This window comes from Calonectris borealis, chromosome 7 (genome assembly GCF_964195595.1).
Source record: "Calonectris borealis chromosome 7, bCalBor7.hap1.2, whole genome shotgun sequence".
Lineage (NCBI taxonomy): Eukaryota > Metazoa > Chordata > Aves > Procellariiformes > Procellariidae > Calonectris > Calonectris borealis.
In genome coordinates, this window is record NC_134318.1 from 34,105,348 (window position 1) to 34,128,499 (window position 23,152).

Genomic DNA, 23,152 nt, shown 5'->3' on the forward strand with positions numbered 1-23,152 from the left:
TATTCTGCTCCCCATTTTGTTGCTGTGCAGGCAGAGCCCTGGCTAGTGACTTCACAAAAACGCTGTCTCAAAGCCCCGGAGGGAAGCAGCCCTCGCCCGGGCCGGCGGTGCGGGCGGCTCCGCTGCCCCCGCCGCCTGCGGGGACCCCGCGGCCGGGGGCGCCGGGACGGACCCTCCGCTCCCCCCGCTGCGGGGACCAGCCCACTTTCACTTTGATTTCCCCCAGCGTGGTGTTTACGCCACCACCACAACTTTTCACTTCTGAAGTCTGGGAGTCCTTGATTCTCCGTCCTGCCATGCTAATTAACTTCCTCGCAGTCACATTCCTTTTCCTCCGCTTTTTTTTTTTTTCTTTACATCAAGGACCAAAAAATATTGTGCCTTACTATAAGATAATTTGGAAATATCTGATCTTCAGCGAGTGATCTCGCACATTTTCATCCTGCGTGTTATAACCATTAGAAATGCAAGGAGCAAGTGCTGCTTAAAAAAAGGCTCTTACTATATCATAGTGTTTATTATGATTGGAGTTTCTTACCTCCAACGAGTGGCAAGAAAAATGTTAACGGTTTAAAAAAACCCCAGCACCCTGTAGTCACGTGTACACAAATAATAAGGGCACACATCCTTCAGGAGAATCCGGACTGCATGGAGACGATATGTTTATTAATGCTCAGTATGTAAAAGTTAGTGCTTTCCAAAGAGCGGAGGCAGGGGCACTGGTCTGGGTGCTTTTCCCCTCGCCCCCCCCGTCCTGCAGCTCTGGGCTACAGTGCACTTCTTTTTTTTATTTTCTTTTTTTTTTTTGCCCCCCCCCCCCCCGCGTCGTGTCCCGGCCCCCCCGCGCCCCCGCAGCCCGCTCCCCTCCCCTCGCCCTCCCGCTCCCATGCCAAAAAGGATCATTGTTAGTTTCCTACTTCCCCCACCCTCCTCCTCCTCCTCCTCCTCCCCCTCCCGCGCCCCAGACCTGTTTATTTATGCAGACGTCACCGGGGAGCCCCCGCCCCCTCCTGCATCTCATTAAGTGCCTGGTGTGTTTCTCGCTCCCTGTCAATAATCCCGGATCCCAGACTTCTCCGTTCCTCCGGATTTCGATCCCCCTTTTTCTATCTGTCAATCAGCGCCGCCTTTGAACTGAAAAGCTCTCAGTCCAACTTCAACTCACTCAAACCCGAGCGGCACAGGCTCCCAATATCCGCGGCGGCTGCCCCCCCGTTACAGCTGACTTCTTGGGTTTGTTTGTTGCATTATTTCCCCCCTCCCCTACGCCCCCCCCCCCCGTCTGTATATTTTTTATTATTATTAATTTTTTCGTGAGTGCGTGCGCGGGTGTGAGTGCGTGTGCGCGCAGTGCACGCCGACCAGCTCCCTGGAAGAAAGAAAGAGAAAATCCCGAAGAAGGAAAGGAAGAAGCCTAAAGTCACTGGTGCAAAGGAGCAAAGAAGAGACATTTCCCTCCCCTCCTCCTCCCTCTTTTCCCCTCCCCAGGAGGAAAGAGAAGGGGAAAAAAAAGAAACTTTCACCTTGGACTCTTCTTTTTTTGGTGCAAACTTTCCCCCCCCTCCCCTCTTCTTTTTTCCTTTTTTCCCCCCCATTCCCCTCTTTTTTTTTTCTTTTTTTTTTCCCCCCTTCCCCTTTTTGCAAAATTGCTGCTGGTGGGGTGAACCAGGAGGAAAATGCCGCAGCTGAACGGCGGTGGAGGGGACGACCTGGGCGCCAACGATGAACTGATCTCTTTCAAAGACGAAGGGGAGCAGGAGGAGAAGATCTCCGAAAACTCCTCGGCGGAGAGGGATTTAGCTGATGTCAAGTCGTCTCTCGTCAATGAATCAGAAACGAATCAAAACAGCTCCTCAGACTCGGAGGTACGGGGGAAGCCCCCCGCGGGGCCGTTTCGGGGCGGCGGGCGGGCGGGGGCCGCGCTGCCTCGCCGGGGCCGCGGCCGGGGCCGGGGCCGGGGGCGCCGGGTCCCGCTCCCGCCGGCGCCCAACTTTCCTCCGCGGCACCAACTTGTAACGATGCCTTCTGTTTTGTTCTGTTTGTTTCTCCTTCCACCTTCTCCCCGCACCTTTCCCTTCTTCTTCGCCTTTTATTCCTCCCCTCCTCCCTTCTTCTCCCCCCCCCCCCCCAAATAACCCCAACCACCACCCCCATCCCCAACTGCCCCACGCCGACCCCCGGCTCGCTCCCAGGCGGAGCGGCGGCCCCCGCCTCGGTCCGAAACTTTCAGAGATAAATCCCGGGAAAGTTTAGAGGAAGGTGAGTACGGCGGGCCCGGCCGGCACCGCCGCCCGCCCGCCCCGCACCGCCCGCCGCCCCTCCGCCGGGCGCCCGGCTCCTCTTTTTGGGACACTTTCTAAAAAAAGTTTTCCTTTCCCCCCCACCTTCTCCTTTCTCTCCCCCCTGTTGCCCCCTTCCTTCCCTGCTCCCGCTCGTGTCTCCCCCGCCATGTTAGCTGCGAAGAGGCAAGATGGAGGGTTGTTTAAGGGCCCACCATACCCGGGTTATCCCTTTATAATGATCCCCGACCTCAGCAGCCCGTATCTGCCCAACGGATCGCTCTCTCCGACGGCGAGAACGGTAAGTGCCTTTTTCCCCCCCCTTCCTTTCCTCTCCCCTCCTTCCCCCAGCTCCCGCCGCCGCTGCGCTCCCCGTTGCCCCCGCTCGCCCGCCTGGCCCGGCCCGCCGCCCCCTCCCCCGCGTCGCGCCGCAAACTTTCCAAACTCCGCGGGCCGCGGCGGGAGGGGGTTTGTTTACACTTCGCCATATTTATTTTTTTCTTTTTTTTTACTTTCTTTTTTTCTTTTCTTTGTGTTTTTTTTTTTTTACTTTCAGTTTTGTGGGCAGTTTTGTGGCGCCCTCGTAACCTCCCCTGCGGGGGGATGGGGAGGAAAAAAAACTAAACAAAATCCACACACCACCTAATCCGGCCTCAAAACAAAACTGAAAAAAAAAAAAATCCAGGACTTGCTCCCCCCCCCGCCCCCCCGTGTCCCCTCTCCCCTTCGTTGGGGAGGGGGTTATTTTCTCCCGGCCGAGTCTGGGATCCGCTCCCTCCAAACTCCTCGTTTTCCATGGTGATTCCTCGCCTCCTGCCCTCCTCCGCGGCGGCTGGGCCGGCTCCCCCTCCCCTTTCCTCCCCCTTAACCCTCTCCTGCCCTCGCCCGCCCCCCGGCCTGCGGGAACGGCGATTTCACCGTGCCCGGCGCCGGGCGACGTCCCCTCCCGGCCGTGGGCGCCGCGAGTTGTGTCCGGCCTCAGCGCGGGCGGCCCCGCGGCCACTCCGCGTCCGCGCCCCGCCTGGCGGGGAGCGCGGGCCGGGCCCGGCGGGGCTGGAGCACGGCACCCCTGCCCGGTGGCGGCGGGGCCCCTCCTCACCTGGGCTGTGCGGCGGGAAGCAGCCCCGAAGCGGCTCTGTCTTCGTGCTTGCCTGGCGGCGCTGGGGGGGAGACCGGGGGGTTAGAGCGAAGCAGAGGGCTGAGTCCGGAAACAGAAATCGCCTCGCTTAGCTCTGATAACAACAACAACAAAATCAAACAAGTCGAGCAAAATTCCTCCTGGAAGTATGCTGGCAGAAAAACAATTTGCTGAAAGCGTCCGGTGTTTTGTTGTTGTATTTTTGCTGGTTTTTTATTTTTTTCTTCTTTTTTTTTAACCCCGGGTTCAGTGGCAGGGGTGCTTGTCTGCACGCCTGTGCCTGGAGGTAGAGCAAGTTTTAGCCCGGATCCCAGGATCCCGGGAAACTTCGGGGTCTGCTGGTGGGTTTGTAGTTCCAGCTGTTTTTCTGCTCATAGTGTCACTCACGGTGTGCTCTGCTTTGACATCAGATTTCTCAAGTGTCACCTTTTCTTTCCTTTTAAAGAGTTTTTAAAAATTTTTAGCTAAAACGGCTAAATCCACTGGGATTACAAAATACTAAGTATTCCTACCGATGGGTTTAGCATTGCTGTTTTGTTTCTTCTGGGTATTTCTAAATCTGAAGCGTCCCCACCATCACCATGTGTGTTTATACACTTTTTTTTTTCCTTGTGGTAACACGAGATAGCGATTTACAATAATAGATCTACTGTTTGGTAGAGGTTGAAGCTGTACTAATGACTGAGGGCTTGGACAACTTCGGTGTATCAGATCTACAAGTGTTTTAAAGCATTAAAATATTAAACATCGGGTCAGTCTTGTTTTCACTTAGTAAAATGTCAGTAGACACAGATTAGTAAATGCAGAGTGCCAGGGAGGTAGTAAGGAAGGTTTCCTGACTTTGCATATATTTAGGGCTGTGGTAGGGTTTTATTTTGGTAGCTTGTAAGGCTCTTCTTGCAAGGAGGTGATTTCTGGGATAGTAGGAGAGGGGTAACTGCAGTTTGCAATTGTAATGATTGGGAGGAGAATTCAGGGGCTGAATGCATTATATTTTTCCTTTTGAATACGGTCACCCACATGTATATGGATGATGGTGATAAATTCCAAATTTCTGTAAGCACCAGGATCCAGATGGCAAAACAATCTTTGTTACAAATCACTTTGTTACAAATTGTGAAGCTTTGTATTCCTTTTTTTTTTTTCTCCTTTTTACCTTCAATGCATTCCACTGGTCCAAGTGTAGGCTAATAGGAAGCACACCTCTGCTGCTTTTTTCTTTAAACGTTTTTCTTACAACAGCTACAGTTCTTTATTTTTTTCCTCATTACCTTTATTACAGATCCTTCTTCCCTTAGCATGTGAAGATAGGATCCTTCAGCAGTTAGCTTTCCTGGAAGTATTCTTCCTCCCCTTGCTCCCCCACAGTTGAGAAAGGCCTCCATAGGAATGTTGGGTTTGTGTGAGTTAAGGTACTGTACGAAAGATTACAGGTTGGTTTATTGTTGGTATAGCAGGTGGCCTGCTTGTGTTATCAGATGGATTCTGAAAGGATATTTCCATGCTCAATAGGCAATTTTCTTATTTCCACATCCAGGCTCCAGCATCCTTCTCCTATCTTCTTAACCTTATTCTTTCACGTTCTGTACGCTTGTTTGTTTGCCTGCCGCTTAATTATAGCCAGGAAAAATTAAAGTTGTTTATTTAGGCCTGAGAGCAGAATATTCTAAAGATTCAGCGGGATAGCTGTCTTCTGTCACACAGTGTTTTTAGCTGGATTCTAGTTCTCTGCTGTACCAGCTTTCAATTCCAGACGAACTAGATCTTTCTGTCTCCTGTTTTTTTTTTTTTTTTAAATACAGGTTGAAAAGGTACAGACGATTCTGCGTAATTATGAATTTTATTTTTATTTATGTAGCTTTTGCTGAAGCCATATTTGTTGAGTTTTAGAGCATGCGAGGTAAAGAGGTGATGCAGATGCATAGCAAAATTGCTTTTCCTTTCCTTTTGCTGTTGTAGAATGTTAAAGGTCTGTGGGTGTGGTTTTTTTTGTTGTTGTTTTTTCCCTGGATTTTTTTCTTTTTGTTTTATTTGGGGGTGTAGTGGGATTATTGTGTTTCGTAAATGTACCTGTAATTGTCTGTTCAAGAGCAAACTCATGGGCAGCAATTTCTGCTTTACTGCTTCAGGAATGTGAAGAATTATGAAGTATCATAAAATCTGCTTATGATGAATAATATATTATCTCAAGAATAATGCTTTAAATACTGCAAACTCTTTATCAAGCTTGATAGGAATAATTTTATTTTTAAAAGTCAAAGATTTGTTGCATGTTAATCTTGCTTTTGATAGAATACTGTGGATTGCTTTTGGGAAAGATGTGTATTAAGTAGAGGTATAGTCAAATAGTAATGAAGTAATGCATCTGAGGGTGCCAGTTCCATACCTACGCTTGCAGAGGGACTGGGGTAGCTGCCTGTTAGGGATAATTAAGGAGAATGTTTTCCTTTCAGAGTTGGAAAATGAAGAATTAGTGTATTTAATTTTTACCCTAAATTTAGAGCTTGGTTAATGCTTTCGGTGAGCAAATAGATGCGTTGTGATTTGAGAAAACCCTGCTGGCAGATATTCTTATTTTTACTGGTGCTGTTGCATCTTCCTTTCCCCTGAATTGCTGCTTGCTGAGTGAGACTGCAGGAGTAAGCTTGTGTTTGGTCCTGAAGTTTGGGAGTTGGGAATTGCTGTGGTGGAGAGCAGCCCCCTCGCCTAGATTTTATGTTCAGGAAGAAACTTTTTTCTTTAATTGACTTGAAAAATGGATGTTTTCCTTTATCTACTGAATCAAACATAATCCAGCCTAATACAAAAGCTGTAGACCCTGGAGTGTGAAGGGTTAATGGTGGTCCTTTTTTTTTTTTCCTCCCTCCAATTGTTTTGACAACACTTTTCAAAGTGTGACATTCCAAGCCCTTGCAATACAATGTAATATTACTGTAATTACACAGGTCATTACATTTTAAATAGAGAACAATAAAATGCTTATCGCACTGAAAAAGAACAGGTGTTCTTGCCCTTCTTTGGTATTTATGCTAATTGTTTTTCATCTCCTTCAGAAATATTTATGGCTGGCGTGTTAAGGTTTCAGTCTCGATGTGACAATATTAATTCTTTACTAATCTTTATGGTTGAGGTTTAATGTCTGCAGTATGGATTATAGTATTAATGTCCACCAACTAGTTTAATAATGTAGATACAACTTAATATGTCAGCACTTTGGTACTTTATGATACATAGCTATTCAATGGAGAGTGAATTATTTGCTTTCTTTTTTAAAAAAAAATTTTGAATGGACATGCCTTTAACAAAGTTTCTGGACTTGTGTAAAAACAAGCTATTAAATAAGAACTGATGATCCTGTGGCGTAAATCAAATGGAACCTCCATAAAGAAACTTTCCTCATGCTTAATTAGGTAGATTGCTGAATCACTCTGCTATAGCATTAGCATAGCTGGTATACAATGGCAAACAGACCGTGTTTGTTAACTTACTTTCGGTAAAGAAGCTGGTTTATTTTTAATTCTCTCTCTTCTCTCCCCCCTTCCCCCCCCGATAAGATTTCATTCTGGAGCAAATGCTGCATTGCTTAGTCAATCAGCTTCTCTTTAGGGGGCTATGAAAATTAGTTAGAGAAAAGTTTCATGTTTCTGGGACCTTGCAAAACAATATAATGCAGTACTGTTACTTGAGTGTACAGGATAATTGCAGGACTGCACTTCATTAAAAATAATATTTGCTTTGGAAATCGAACAATTTTAATAGGTGCACCAGTGGCTGATCTGTAAAAAAAAAAAAAAAATACAGTAGATGCCTTTCCAGGTTTTTTGAATGCATTCATACATGGACTGATGATGTTGAGTGGGGTGGGTTTTTTTTTTCCCCCCTTCCCTCCTTCCTCTTCGTTTTTTGTTCAAGCAAATATGTGCTGATTTGTCAGCTGAAGATGGAGGGGGGGAAGGAGTGTGTTGCAGCTTTCATTGGAGCTTGTAAACCAGAATGTAGGTAAAAATGTTTTAAATTTGTCAGACTTTCATGACTGGGCCCCAAAATCAGATAAAAAATGTGGTGTAGAGAAAAAGGACAGCTGCAGATTTTTTGTGTGGACGTGTGTTTCTGTACCATGACTAAAAACTCTGAGGTCCTTTTCCCAGCTGTCTGGGAGTTATGTGGAAGTTGGATTATTGGCAGTTAAGCATGAGACAACCTGGATTTAGCAAATGCTCTCCTACACAGGAAGCAGATGACATTATCCTGGGGGAAGGGAGGAGATCCTTCTCCAGGCACAGCCCGGGGGGAGACGCCTGCTCCCCCCAGCCTCAGAGCAGCCAAAAATGAGGGCTGGTGATAGGCACATATAAATATAAAAGCAGTTGGGTTGTCGGTTTGGGTTTTTTTTCAGGTTTTTTTGGTGAAATCAGATACTCTGCTCCCACACTGGGGCTGTTGTGAGAAGTTTTGCTTTGGGGGGGGTGGGTTGTGAGGTTTGGGGGGAAGTTTAAAGCTCTGTTCCCCGGGCGTCTCCTCAGTACCACGTCCTGGCAAATATGTAAGTAAGCCTTAAAACTTTGACTTCTAATTGGGCACATTTGTGAAGGAAATGGTTAATTTTACAACCAAAGGCAAACTTGCACCTCGACAGGTCTGCTGAAAGAAATGTGCCACAGTCGTTTGCTGGCAAGCACCGCAGGGTCATAAATCCACGGGGTTTATTTACAGCCTATAACACTTATGAATGTTAAGATATTTGACGCCACGCTGGCCTTATAATATCCAAGGTCCACAGACACTGGCAGTGGGTCAAATTTCTTTCACTAATTATAAGCAATGAGAGATGGAGTGTGGTGCTGGGGGTGGGGGGAGATATGGAAATCCTCTCTCTCCCCACCCAAAAGCAAAGAATATTTCTGCTCCTCCTCCCAACTGCTGGTTTATGTTTGTGCTTTTTTTTTTTTAGTCGGCTCCGAAGTTTATAATTAACGCTTGCAGTGCTGTAAAGGCTGGGCTCTGGGTGACGCAGCCAGGATGAAGGAGGGAAGAAGTTTAGCACAGCTCGTGTCCTTTACAGAGGTCTCCGCAGTATTGTGCAGTATTTCCTAGATACCGACACAAGCAAACATTTAAAGACAGATGACACCTGGAAACGTCCTTTAATTTTCTCACGTACCACTGAGCCAGGGGAGGAGCAAAAAAAAATTGCATCCACCTTATGCAAAAGGTGGATGATTGGAAATACATATATTAGACTGTTTTGTGCATATAAAACAGGGCCTCTTAAAAAGCAGCAGAAGCCCACGTTAAGGGAAAACATGCGCTGAATGAATTAAGGTGTTGAGGTTAGAGGCGGTTTGTAGGGGAGAAGCCCTGTGTCCTGCTGGAAGGGACAATCTGGGATGGGCGCATAGGTCAGCGTGGAGGGGCGAGAGGAGCAGGGGGACGTGGTGAGGGTGGTGTTTTGGGAGGGGGTAGCTGGGGGGAGCACGGGGAGAGCGGAGGCCGCTGGAGAGTAATTGGAGGACAAAGGGATGTTGGAGCGCAAGGAGAAATCGTAGAAACTTGGAGGGGGGGGGGAAATGCCGGTATTTGAACGGATGGTTGGAGGGGAAGCTTGGGATCTGGGGATTGACTCTTAAGTGTCAGGAAAGTCTGGGGCCCGAGGAAAAACACTGCTTCACTCAGCAAAGCTCGTTATTCTCCGCTCGCTCCCCATTAAACAGGCTTTCCTAGAGTGGACAGTCAGATTTGAAGTGCTGCTGTCTTGTCTATGCTGGGGGTGTGTGTGTCTTTTAACAAGATAATGCGATTACTCAAATATGCCTAGGTATTACTTTTAGCTTTAATTTCTCCAGCAGTTGATTTCGGGTTCCCCGTAGGTTACTGTTGTGCTTGGAGACTCATTTAAGAAAAAGGCAGGGTTATGTGTGTGGTGGAAAGCTGCTCTCCTTTGCCCATATGTTTTTCTTCTACGAGCCATGTAAAACCCGACTTAAAAAAAAATGAGGGGGCTGTCAATTTGGCCCTTCCACAAATAGCTGTACAGTTTTGTTGAAGGTTTTATGCATTTCCCTAATCAATGGAGCGCCGTGACTTATTAGCCCCTGGGGACAGATCCGAATCCCCCAGCACCGCGCTGCAAAGCTGGTGTGGTATTGTACCTTTTTAACAGGTTATCAACAAGGATGTTCCTCCGGTTCCCAGGACGCTTCCCACCCCCTCCCTTCGGCATCTCCCCCCTCCGATTCTTTCCGGCAAAATCTGTTCAGTCTCGCGCCTTTGTTTTAGGTCGGCTAAACCCTCGACCCTTATTCTTCGTGGGGTCACGCTCAGGCAACCGGGCAGTGCTGAATGAGTTAAGTCGCTGGCTGAAGTTTGGCTTCATGCAACTAAATTTGAGGCCTGGTAGGCATTAGCAGGGCACAGCACATTTACAGAGCTTAATTAGTACGCGCTGTAATTGTTCATGGTCTGCCAGAAGGAGTAATGTTCAGGAAAAGTGGAGTCGTTCTTCTGCAGTCTTCAGTTTTAAAACGATAAATCACTTGCATATTTGTGCAGTGATTCAAATGGAGCTGAGACCTCTCCATCTCAACATGTGGTAAATTGTAAAGTCAATGAATTGCAGATGTAGGGTACAGCAGATTCTCTAAGAAAATGCGGAATGAATGGGGAAGGGTGATGCTATAAATACGTACTGAGAAGATAACTGGGTTTCTGCTTGCTGTGCCAATTATGATGTACTAAAGTTATTAGCAATTTTGTTTTAATGTATTTATTTTAAATTTCTTTAAACTAAATATAGGGGTACCATGTTACTTCACTTGGTGAGGTTTTTATTAATGCTCCAGAACAATGGGTTTCATATGGAAATGCGCATGATAGCCATATTAATACAAATTAATTCATCATGGGTAATGTTGTAGCTGTTACTAGAGGAGTTTATAATGATGGGACACTTTAAAGTGTGGCTGCAGCAACTTATAAGAAGCGTTGCGGTAGAGGATGCCTTTATATTCTAGTTGGGGGAAATACTGGGCATATTATATATTTCACCATGGCATTTTGCATCTGCCCGTAATTCCTTCCAACTTCAGAGAGACGTTTTGGGTGCGTTAATCCGACAGCCTAGAGCCTATTTTTAAAAAGCAAAACACAAACAAAACTACGGTATACAGATTGACATCGTAGATGCCGCGTATTGTTTTTTTTTGAATGTGGAGAATGTGTGTCACTCTTACTGCTGTGAAATCTTGTCTTCCTTGGGCTTGGTCCAAGATCCATTGAAGTCAGTGGAAAAAAGGCTTCTATTAATAACGAAGGGCTTTGGATCAGGCCCCGTGTGTCTTGAACCAGTGGCCAACTTCTTCAAAAGTGGATAAAGGTATTGAAAAAGCCAAACCCAACTAAATGTCATATTGATATATTGCTGCTTCTGTGGCGTTCTTCGCTCTTGGGAAAAAAAAAAATTATGTTTCCAATGGTGCTTTCTTAAATGAGCTCCGGCTTCTGCAGTGTCTCTTTCCCAAAGAAGCGTGGGGCATCCTGGCAGGATCAGGATTTGGTCCGAGGCTGTGTTGCATGTCAATACTGCTTTTCTAATATGAGTAGGTGGATTTGTATGGAAGTTGTAAAAGTTAATGATTGTTCTCTGACTCATATGCTGCTGGTTTCAGCAAAAAGAAATGATGACAGTAAAATGATAGAAATTATAGGAGACAAGTAGGCTTTGGTGAGCAGAGAATGGATTTGCGTTGTTTGAAATGCTTTTGCTGCTTGCTAAAGGAAGTGCGAGGAGGGAGAAGATGGGAAGGTGGGAGGGCGGCTTCTTTTTGGGGTCAGATGTTTCAGGTACCAAACTCCTGCAGGTATTTGGCCAGGAAGTGAGGCTGAATTCAGGAGGGACTCTCTACGGTGTTAAAGGTCCCACAACCATTTTGTTAGTCCTACTGATACAGTTAGTCCTGCCTAACTGTTTTCCCCTCTCGGCAGAACAGGTTTTAATGCCCTAGGCTCCGTGGGAAGTACGATTGCATGCCTAATGGCTACCAAGTATGAATATATAATTGTGCTCGACCAGTATCTATCTCGCAGCTTTGTAGGGCTCTCCAGAGTATCTGTGGTGTGAAAGGTGCTGTATACAACAAAATCAGTCTCTGCTTTTTAATTCACTAGTGATGGTGATGCAGCTGAGAGACCAGAATAATCCAAAAGGAAGGTGTGGGCGGTAATAGTTAGAAAATGCCAAACTGAAAATACTGCAAAGGGACTTTCTGGGGAATATTCTTAGGTGTTGATACAATAGAAACAAATCGTCCTATTTTAAGAAAGGGAAAAATAGAGCAAGAAAAGGTGGGGGCGTACCTCTCTGAGCACATCCAAACTCCCACTGGAGTCAGTGACTCCTTAAATAATGATCTGAAAAAGTCTGAGGCTATAGGCTTTTCTATTCTAGAGACAAGCCACTACATTGATTTCTGTTTTTAACTGATGCAAATATTTAATAAAGGTTCTCTTGGAACTGCTTTAAACCCTAGCCTGAATAATTTTAACTTGGTTAAACCAGTGAACTGGTTTGGGAGCATACACAGTAAGAGGTTTGCATTGGTTTAATTAGATTTAGGAGATTTATAAAACCAGGGCCACTACTCTGACATAGGCAAGGTCTGGAAGACGGCATATAGATGCTGCATAGATCTACTCCCAGGCTGAACAGACTGCTATTGAAATTATGCTATTATAAATGTTTGCCAATATTAAAGAGTCCACAGGAAGGTACGACCTTGAATGAACACATCAGAAGAATAAGATGGCAATCAGTATTGCTACCTTTGTTTTCTCTGGGACATTGGCAAGAAGGTTTTCTCCCTTTGAAAGGAGTTATAGATTATAGTTGTCTGTCTAGAAGTCAAGTTTTTGAGATTTTTATTATTATTAACCAAATGTCTCAGTTTACTTTCGATTCCTGTTACATTCCCCTATGGGCTTTTTCTTAATTCTTAAACTGCACCATAAAATGTAGCTTAAAATATGTCTGTGTCAATTAAAAAAAGGAAAAAAAAAAAAAGGTGGTGGTGGAGGAAAGGTACTTTACAGGAGCTAGTCACATACATGACTACTGTACCGGTCACAAAACCGCTGTGTAAAGAATATCCACAGAGCTTATTTTATCTGGATAGCAGCTAAGTATCTTTACAATCCCCAGGGTTATTAAAGGCCAAATGCCTGGTATACGTAGTTAGTTTATTTTCCATTGAAATCTGTTGCTCAACTACACTACTTGAAAGTACTTTGTTTTTAATTTCATAAATATGAAATTAAATTTCATAAATACAAAATTAAAAAGTGAAAACGAGAACCTGGGTGTAGCTGGGTGGTTGTAAATGGGAACTGGCGCGTCACTGCACTGCTGGTGTGCCCGAACGTGGGTATTGGACTGGTTACGTGGGCACATCTGTGTATATGCATGTGATGTATATTCGTGAACATATACTGGGTTATCAGGTGTCTATTCAATTTTAATTGACAATATGAGATTCCTGTGGTTACTCTGTGCACAGATTGCCTTGGGGCTCTACAGGGTTTGTGGGAAGAAAAGCCTTGACAAGTTTCCATTAAGCCCTGAATCAGGCAATTGGAAGAGAGGAGAATGAAAGGAGCTGAAAAGAGGGACAACTTGTTAGTGTTGCATTCTGTGCTTGCAACGAGAAACCCCTTTTAGACAAGAGTGGTTCTCAGGCCAAGAATTTCAAACTCGCGGAGAAACCTGTCCAGAACACAAAAGTTGTTTGAACGGGGTGCAGAATTGTCACAGTAATTAGAGCAATCTCCGTTTACTGAGTGGCAGCCTTTATAAAGGACAGGGGATAAAGGGTTCAAATTCATCTTTCTCTCTCCGATTCACTTCTGATGAACTGCCTCTGTGTATGTATGTGTATATGAAGGAGTGTGTGTGTGTGGCCACATTTTCAGCTACTCATCATTCGATTGCCCTTATTTTAAAAGAAGAAGGACTTAGGTTTCTTCTTCCTGCCTCAAATGACATTTTCAGGCATTTTGCTCTTATTTTATTTTTTTTTTGGTGCTCTAATTTGACATACAGCAATAAGAGGATGCTTTGAGGAATGTGCTTGTGCTCTGCTGAAGGGGGAACCCCAAATATTTCTCAGTGAGTTTCTCCTCTTACTCGATCCTGCATCTTTGACTCTTAGGAGCGGTCCCATTATTTTTAATAGGATTACTCGTGGAAGCAAGAAGAGAGAATGAATAAGGCTTGGACTCTTAAAGTTTATCCTCTTGCCACTGCAAGGTCTGTCCAGAACTACTGAATCAGCTGGAGTTTTGCCATTGCTCATACTAGGAGGAGGATCAGGCCCGTGGATTATGTGAGACTGGGTCTTGTGAACAAGCCAAATAAAACTATAAAAATCAGAGTTGTTGCTGTGCGATGCAGGAGTGTCTGGAGGCCTCGGTCTGGGCTCCTTTTGGTCAGGTGCTACACAGAGAAAAATGGGAGTGAATGAGCGAGCGAGCAGCGTGGGGGTTCTTGCCCAAGGAAGAAAATGTGACTGCTAAATTTCCTGTACGCCTTTACTCTTAAAGAAAATAAAATATTAAGCTCCTTGATTTTTTCCAGTTACCATCCTGAGTGCAAAGTTAGTCATTTTGATGTCCATTTACTTAGCTGTTTAGGCTTTGTGATTGCCTTTTATTTGTTCTCCCCGAAATAATGTAGGATCTCTGCTTTGTAAAGGCTTGGAGGTAGTGACCTTGGCTATTTTACTTAATCATTTAGTCAGTGTTATGTTTCTCCCCTTCATTCACCACTACATCTGAATGCAGACAGAGAGAGAGGAGCCCTTTAGGCTGATGTTTTCGCTCTGTCTTGTGTTTCTCTGTATCACGTTGCCTTCAAGGCCTGTGGCGTGGCCAGTTTGGTGTTGTGTTGGGACCCTGTGGGTGTTGTATGTCTAATTCATCCCCCCTTCTTCTCTCCTGGAGACCTGGGATCAGCCAGCATCTGCACCAGGTTCCTAAGATATGGAGCAGAGGAAAAAGGAAGGTCTTGTTGCTGATTACAGAAGCATTGTTGAAGCTAATAAATACTCATGGCTGTGAAAGTTGTAGCTCAGAGGTCATGTGTGGTTTTTGTATACAGATTTTTTTCTCCGTCTCCACCTCCCTCAATTATTTTCCACTGGATGATGATGATGATGAAGATTTTGGCTAGATCTTTTTATATTTTAGCAAAAAGCAGATTTTTCTTTTTTTGGCAGGGTCGGCCCCTAGCGTGAAAAAGCTGTGGAAAAGTTGGTTCTCTTGGAGTTTGCATTGCAAAAATGGCTCTTGACATTCAGCAAAGCACACTTCCGTGCACGCTTCCTCAGGGCACGCGTTCCCCTCGTTCCCTTGCCTTGTCTGTGAGCCTGGTGCGTGAATACGGGAGGGTTTTCTGAACACGTAGAAGTCATCTTGTAGGCACAAGGAGGAGCTGGGAGGCGATGATCTTCCTGGCAGTAATGCTGAATTGCTTACGCAGCGTTGGAGCGTAGAGTCGGGTCTGTGTGTTGGACAATGTCGTGGTCAGGTTGAACGATGTCTCCATTTTTAGATGATGCTATTTTGTCTCAGCCATTGATGGTTTGCAGACCAGTTGTGATGTCTGCCATCCTGAAAGAGTACCCAGTGTGGTATTAATTGTACCAGGACTAATTGTTGATTAGAATGTACTTGTTGCAAATTATGGACCTCTCTTGAACATGGCTTTCTCAGTCCTATCCCTTGTGCATTATTTTCTCAGCTGGTAATTAATTTCTCAGTTTGGTAATTTGTCAGTAACTGGCATCCCTTCAGTAATGAGTGCTCTGTAGTAATTCTCCATCACTAAGGAGTAATTGCTGGCCCTATAAAGTCACTGATCTCTTTCATTTGCCAGCCGGATAACCTTTCCTGTTAGACTGTTACGACCAAGTTATCCATCGCAACAGAGCCTAACTACATCTGCAGTCGATGTCCCGGACGCGGCTTGATACAGACAGAGAGATCGCTGGAGGAAGCTGGTTTTAAGTCATGGTCGCGAGCAGGAGCTCTTGACAGCAGCAGGAAGCTTTTATTTGATTTTACAGCTATGTAAAATCTAGCTCAGCCTAGAAAAGCAGCTGTTGAGTTTAGCTGAGGCAGCGACGCAGAGCAGCCAATGTCCTCTTCTCATCGCGTGGCATTTCCTCAAGCCTGCTTTTCTGCCTCCCGTTGGGGTTGTTTCTTAATGCGGTGGTGAGCGGTTTGGAGGTGCTTCCCTTCCCGGGAGCTGGTGGTGCAAATACAGCCCCGATCCTGCACATGCGCTGGGCTTGCCTCCGTGTCAGCCCTCTGAAAATTGTCCTCAGCCCAGCTGGGTCTGTGCATTTGGGCTTGTAGGATTGTGGCCTAAATTTGTGATTCCAAGGGGGAGCTTATGAAGTTTATTTTGGAAACAAAATACTTGGTGAAGCGGGAAGGAGGCTAAAGAGAATACTGGAAGGATGGTGCAAATGAGAAGCAAAAGTTTTTCATTTTCACTCCAAAGCTATTGCTTTGGTTTGTGGATCTAAGTAGAAAACGGGTAGTATTTGGAAGTCTCGTGAGTCGCCTGTCAGCATCTGCACATGCCTAAATATCTTTTAAGTTTGTTTTTGTTTTTTGTGCTCCTTGAACATGTTAGCTAATGCCACAAGGAGTGAGCTGAATTCTTGCTCTTTTTGTTTCCCCCTGCTGTTGGAATTGTTTGTTAAATTCCAATTACGGGGCTTGTTCAACACCTGTACAAACCCACAGCCATTGTTAAGGGAATAATTTGAGGACAATGGGGTTAACGCAGGTGTGCACAAGTGCAGAATTTGGATTGCAAAGTCTCTTTATTACTCTGTGTGCATAAGAAAGAGAAAGAAAGAATTCAGCTTAATTTTCAGATCCCAGATACAATTTGTAGGACAAGCATTTGGAAGAAGGGTAAGTGGGGAGGGGAAGAAATGTCTGAACATGTTCAGACATGGCACTGAACACATATGAAATGGAAAGTTAAAAGGAAATAAACACTACACTCCTCTTTCCTCCCTACCTCACCCTCATACCACTTTCATGGAGTCACTTTTCAAGATATAGCTGCACGAAGCTGATTGGTAATGATCTTGCACACTGATTGCCTTCAGAGTCATCACAGCTAAACCTGAATGTTTGCATGGAACTGAGGTACTGGGGCACTGTGCTGATTTGTGGTGCCAGCAATCACCAATCCCAATTGCACCCTGATACAATCAGTAAGTTGCATTAGATGTACGTTCATGTGGGTATGCTCTGTTTGGTAGGAGCAAAATCAAGAGGGTTGGGCTGTTTGACTGTCAAGATTTCTTTTCTCTGAAGCTGAACATGTGTGTCGTCTCCAAAGGTGACCTACTGTCTCATGCCACCAGAGTAACCCTCTTAAGATAGTAAGAATGTCAATAAAAGCCAAGAGGATGAAGTCCTAGAGTCTGTAGGATGTCTCCTTCTGGTATTCTGTTATGTTGATACAGAGATTTACAGTTTTGTGTAATAACTTCATGAATATCTAGCAATGGGTCATCTTCCTTTGGGGTAATTCCAGAAAAGGCTAAAAAGTTCGTGCAGAATGAAAGCCAAGATCCACGTCCCTGCTGTCACAAGTGGTTGTAAATTGAGATTGGTTTCTCTTGCAGTTTCATCTTACTTTGGTTTCTTTCCTACTCATGGGAGTTCCTCCAGGCAAGGATCAAACTTTCTCTGTTATCTTAAGTACTCTGTGCATTTGGGGTACCACAAACTAATAAGTAGGAATAATTATTAGTGGTTAGATAAACGTTCAGATCAATTTATCTTCTCGGTGATTTGCCTGTTAGAACTAACCTTGACTGCTACAAATAGGTTTGGTATTTGGCATTTCAGTTTATGTAGGAGGGGAGAAAACGGCCGTTGCCTGTGAAATGGTTTAGAAGTTACTTGCTGTTCTTTTTCAATGAGTAAGCTGAGTAGCACGACAGGAGTCTCAGGTATGGAACTGTTTGATAGAGAGAGAGATTGGTAATTCCCCATCTTGGTTATGCACCAACATAATTGTGGGTGCACATGTGTTCAGAGGAGGACTAGTTATCTTCCAAACACTGTCAGGCAACCTGGCTTATACTGGAGAAACAATCAGAGTTCTTCATTAAAGGTTCATTTGAAGTTATGGAAAGAAATATTTCTGACTGATTTGAGGCTGTCCAGAAGGTGGTTAAAAATAGTCTTTCAATGAGGTGTCATGGTTTGGTCCACTGGAGATGTGTATTTTTCTCTTTGGTGGGTAGTGTGACCATCTCCTGCCAAAGTGTGTAGTTGCACTAAGATAATGAGTAGTGATTTGTCCTAAAACTTTAAGTAGATTAACCTCTGAATTACAAAGTGTTGAGGTGATCTTATTTCTGGCAGGTGATGTAAGTTAGTGGTTATGGTGGTTCTTTGCAGTTGTATGAATTTCGTTGAAACAAATGAAACTTTGAGTGAAAGACTTAATTTCCTCCCTCTACTTGGATTATAGTTTCTAAAAGATAATTTTTTTTTTTTTTTTGAATGAGTGTATATACACTGAACTAATGGAAGATGAAGCTGGTGTTGGTATGTTTTTCCTCACGGTGTTTACCGATATACATTGCATTGGTTTCTGCTGTTTGCACCCATTTCTATTGTTTTGTCATTGTGTTAGTAGCATTATGTACCTGCCTTAGAAATTTGTATCGTTCAGCCTGTTCTATACTACGTACAGTCACTACAGTATATGTTGTGTTTAGTTTGTTGGATAGCACCTATATGGGATAGATCATCTTGGAGTTTGCTGGAGGCCCCTTTTGTGCAACTAAATAACTCCTTTCTGCTAAGGTAGTAAAACTAGTTTCTTTACTGGGAATGCTTGAACAGGCAAGGTGGACGTTGCCTGGCATTGTGTTCTCTCTGATCCCGACAAAGACCCAGGTCCAGTATTAGCTTATTCTAACTCGCGTTCAGGGCCAAAACCAGGGGAATGTGGGCCTGTGATGAATGATCCTACTGTGCCGAAAAAAGCCAAGAAGTGGTGTCCTATGGGATGAGGAAGCCAGAGGAGCAGTTAACATCTGGTGTGATTTGAATACTTTTACAACTTGAAGGAGCGTTGCCCACCCAAACTGAGTCCGAGATTTCAGTTTTCATTTGTACTTCTGTGCCTGCAAAACCTGACAAACAGAGCGGTTCATCCAAGAATTGCAGTAGAAATACTTGGTTTTAATCAAGTGAGCCCATCAATGTAGTCATAGGTACCAAAACCTTGGAGCAGTTAAAAATGGGAGAGGAACTACATCTGAACTAAACCAAAACTGACTTCCGGGTAGTGTTTTTGGATGGCTTAACAGCTACAAATTTGTGAAGGTATAATTAGCTACTTTTCAGGGTAACGGCTCATTTTTAACATAAAGCTCTCTCTAAAAGTTTCAATAAATGTTTGCGGATTTTATACAAGTAGCACTGCAAAACTGTGCTGTAAGCCTTGAAAATAATTAAATAGATCTGATTATGAACCAGGGCTTTGGTGCAGAAATCTGGAAGAGATTGATAGGGAAACTATTAATACCTGTTATATATGTATAAAATATTAATATCTATAATCTATATCTATATAATATCTATTAATATATTAATATCTATAATATATATTTATATACATACATGTGTGTCTACATATATTAAATATGTATGTATGTGTATATATAATTTTTTTTCTGCAACTTTGAGGTCATAGCAACATTCAAGAATCAAGTGTCTGATTATTTTCTTTTCATTTGGAAGGATCTTTTTTAGCGGAGGGTCCGTCTGTCTGTATGCGAGAACAGCACTGCCAGTGGTCACCCTTTGTATGAACGTGCCACATGGTTTCCTCTAAGTCACCTGGTATTAGGCCATTTAAAGACAGGACTTGTAGTATTGCTTGGCGATCTAAAGCCATGGACATGATCTATGACCAGGTAGCATTGCTCTCCTGGCTTATGGTTGTGAAGGCGGATGCTTGTGTGGGAGAACAGAGACATTTCTTAGATAAGCAGAGATAGTCCGTTACACACGAATTTTTCTGAATCCATGGTAAGCTGGGCTGCGGTCCTCCAAAGCCCTCCTTCAGCTGCAGAGTTACCATCAAGATGTGATCCACTGGCAGCTGGAACTCTGAAAGTAGTGGTTGAGCTGCTTCTGCGACTTGTCGTGTCAGAGGCAGGTAAACTGTGGTTTGGTGCCGGCTGGTGGGATAACACAACTTGGTGATGACATGGCCGTGTAGGACTGTCCGTGTGATCCTTGCGCGTGCTCTGTCCCCAAGTACTCTGTGTTCTCACGGTGGTTCACGGTGCAGCAGGAAAATCCTGAGCTTGAGGCTCCGGTGTATTCCTTGACATTATTCCTTGAACAAACGTGGGCCTTTAAGCCAAAGTGCTTGTGCCGCGGCTGCGTCCTGCTCTGAGGGAAGGCTGCTGCCCAGGAAGGCTCACCGCAGCCCCGGGGAAGCGGACCGCTCTGCAGGCCAGGTTTCACGCTCAAGTCACAGTGCAGCCTCAACCCTTTATGAAAGATCCCGATGAGGGTTTGGGCCCATGATATTTAAGTACGCCTGTGGTAATATAATCAGCTGCCACCCACTACTCAGCTTCTAAGCTGATCCTAAAATAACCTTTGGTAGCATGACACATGTGGAGCTTCCCTCCCCTCCCGCTTAATCTCCTGTACGCGGCCCCAGCGTAACGTTTATATGACAGTCATAAGGAAGGCTCTGTAGGTGTATCCAGGCCTTTTATGAGATCATGACACGACATCGGTTTCTACATTTATCTCCCTGCTCCTTGACGTTCTCGTCTCTGCCGTGCTTTCAGTTTTGAAATGCAGAAAAGTGGCGTGGAGCTGCTCTGTCTCATCGACGGGGTGTGAGCTTCCACTTTCCCAACTTGCTGAGTGCTCAGTGTCCTTTGTGAGGACACATGACTTGGACTTTCCCTCTTCTCCCTCCCTTCCCCTACTGATCTTTCGCAAGAATAACAAACCACGAACGGATGTTAACGGCTCCACGCATAGAGAGAGAGAGAGAGAGGGAGATAGGCTGTCTGGTTGCTGAGAAGATTTTATTGGCATAAATTTGGAATATTTACAAGTGGCAAATTCACTGGTGAAATTATGCAGACCAGACTAAATGAGCTCTGAAGGGCATTTGTAACACCTTCAGACAACCGGCCTTTTCGTTTATAGCAAAGGGGTTTATATGCATGTGTGTGCATGCATATATACAGAGAGATGTATATTTAAAATATAGGTATGTATCTGTGCCTTTTTTCTTTCTCTGAAATATAGAAGTAGCATTAATATTTCTGCTGCTGGCTGTCCATAAAACACAGCAAGCCTGGAATGACAGGGAAGCTGTCGGTCGTGCGACCGCAGTATGGGGATGTCTGTAATTAAAGCCGCTTTTGTGAAGTGACATTCCTAGGTGGTCAGTCAGGCCCCCCTGAAGCTCCTGAGGGACTGTAGGTCATGGTGGGGTTTCTCAGGTGCTTTGCTAGGGTTTGACGGGTCACTTCCCCAGTTGGGTGGTGGAATGCAGCTTCTTGGGCCAACCCTGGTAATGCTGCAGACTCGTAGTGCTCACAGAGGGCACGCAAGAAGTGTAACTTAAAATCCTTAATTTTTCTTTGGCCAACAGCTTGAGGGGGAAGAGAAGAAGGGGAGGAGGGTGGAAGAGTGGAGAGTGAGAAAATGGTCTTTTGTAGTAGATTTAAACAAAACAATATCCAAGAAACGCTGGTGGTTTGAAAGCTGTTTGGAGGGTTTGCGTGTTAGAAGTAGTCCCAGCTGAGAGACATTGCTGAGCAGAGTTCAAGCAAGGAGGCCAAAGGTGCAGCATAAATATAGTTTGTCAGATTGTTGCTGAAATAAATGAAGATTATTCCCTGGAATAACCATAACTATGTATATGGCATAAATACAGTCATTGAGTGGTGCCACAAAATACTTAATGGCTTGTTGTCATTGTGCCTTTTGACCTGGAAGGAAAAGAGTGTGATCCTGTTCCAGTTATAATCAATGAGCCTGGCTATTGATCTGTGGGAGACTTTGTGAGTGCGGAGGGTGGGGATGGATGATGTGGAGTAACGGCGGGGGGAATAAGTCATTGATGGACTATTCTGTTTATTTAGCTTTGATGATAGTATAGCACTTGGTGCTCACTTGCTTTGTGATTTTTAATGTATTGTCTTAAACCCAAATGAGTGTTTAACAAGGCTGTGCCTAGTAATTTTACAAGTAGCCCTAGGAATTCATTCATTGTGTAAAAGTGTTTTGCAGAAGAGCTGAACTGCTAGGAGAGGTGGAGAGAAGGTACGGCAGCCTGCCCAAGAGGACACCTCGCTTGGCAGAGGGAGAGGAATGACGTTCCTTGTCTGTAGTCCGACTTGCTTTTTAATGTATTTTTATTGGCTAATCAATGTACAATAGGAATCCACTCCCTGGTCAACTTAAGCACCACTTAATTGAGAAATAAACGATAAACCCATTATACTTAGCTAGTAGAGAACATTTCAGGGTGATTATGGATGCTCTGCTAAATTTTTTGGCATCCCTTGAGTGAGACTAATTGCCTTCCCTCAGGGCGGTTCCACAAGCTTGGGTCACATCCTGGCCTTGATGAAGCCAATGGGAGTTTTCCTATGGATTTTTTTTTTTTAAATTATTATTTTAAAGAGAGCCATTGTATACCAGCCTTTGTCTCTGGTGTTCTGCTTTCCCCCGAAAGCAGGACCTACTTTGACCGCTGTGTCTGTGTGGTCGGCTCTTGGCCAAGGCTCTTTGCACGGGGATATGGATGCTCTCCGTGTCTCCGAATCGAGTCCGTCTGCACTGGAAGGCTGGTTTGTTGGGGACTCTGCCAAGGGACAGCCGTACCAGCAAACCCTGAAAGCTGTGATGGCCCTTCGGCTGGTCCAGTGCCCTCTGCTCTTCCCAAGCAGCCTGACCTCAGCTGCGCTCCCATTGCCGGCTGCCTGAGCTCGCCCGCCACGGGAGGGTGGTTCCAGCACAGCGATCCACGCAGCGCTGGGACAGGGCTCTGACCGCTCGGAAAAGCTGGACTTTTTTCAGATCCGGCCTCTTGCCAGCATCGTGCGTGCCCTTCAACAGCCAGTGGAGTTAGCAGTCACAGTGGATATCCGTGAGCCCGTTAATGAGGAGCTGGACGAGGGAGCGCTGCGTCAGGCAGGAGCAGGGCAAGCTTTGTTTAATCGGCTTCTCAAGTCCAGTCTCTAGCTACGACAACTGATTTGCAACGGAAGCCGTCAAGGCAAGCTAGGATACAAAAGCCTGAGGATGTATTATTCTGCTTGGCTTTGAGGCTTTGTGCTGGCTGCTAGTGATAGCTGAGACTTATTAAATTAAAGAAAAAAAAAATCCACTTATTAGGTGCTCCACTCAGTTCCTGCTCGCTGCGTAGACTTTTGGCTGCGCTGTACCCAGCGCTGCGTCCAAGGCCCCGTCAGCACCAATCTCCTTTTATGCCAGGACGTCAGCCCGACACCTGTGCTCCATGGCTGGAGCTGAGCCTGCTTGGTGATAGAGTAGGAAGTCTCCTCTTTTGAGGGATTATGACCTGGGAAAGGTCTCCCTGTTTTGGAAGAGAGAATAGATCTAAAACATTGAGAAACTTTCCAGTTGTCTT

At 45.0% G+C, this 23,152-nt stretch overlaps 1 protein-coding gene across 12 annotated transcripts in view; it reads left to right on the top strand.

Annotated features, from left to right (window-relative positions):
- The first annotated feature begins 817 nt into the window (after positions 1–817).
- The window catches only part of TCF7L2 (transcription factor 7 like 2), a 180,139-nt gene continuing 157,804 nt past the window's right edge, over positions 818–23,152 (top strand). For 11 of the 12 annotated variants that reach the window (XM_075155083.1, XM_075155087.1, XM_075155091.1 and 8 more), the window contains exons 1-3: positions 818–1,865; positions 2,193–2,259; positions 2,456–2,580. In XM_075155083.1, coding sequence (XP_075011184.1) covers positions 1,677–1,865; positions 2,193–2,259; positions 2,456–2,580 — 381 coding nt within the window. In that variant the 5' untranslated portion in view covers positions 818–1,676. The remainder of the gene's footprint in view (positions 1,866–2,192; positions 2,260–2,455; positions 2,581–23,152) is intronic. The other variant, XM_075155085.1, reaches the window with a different exon arrangement.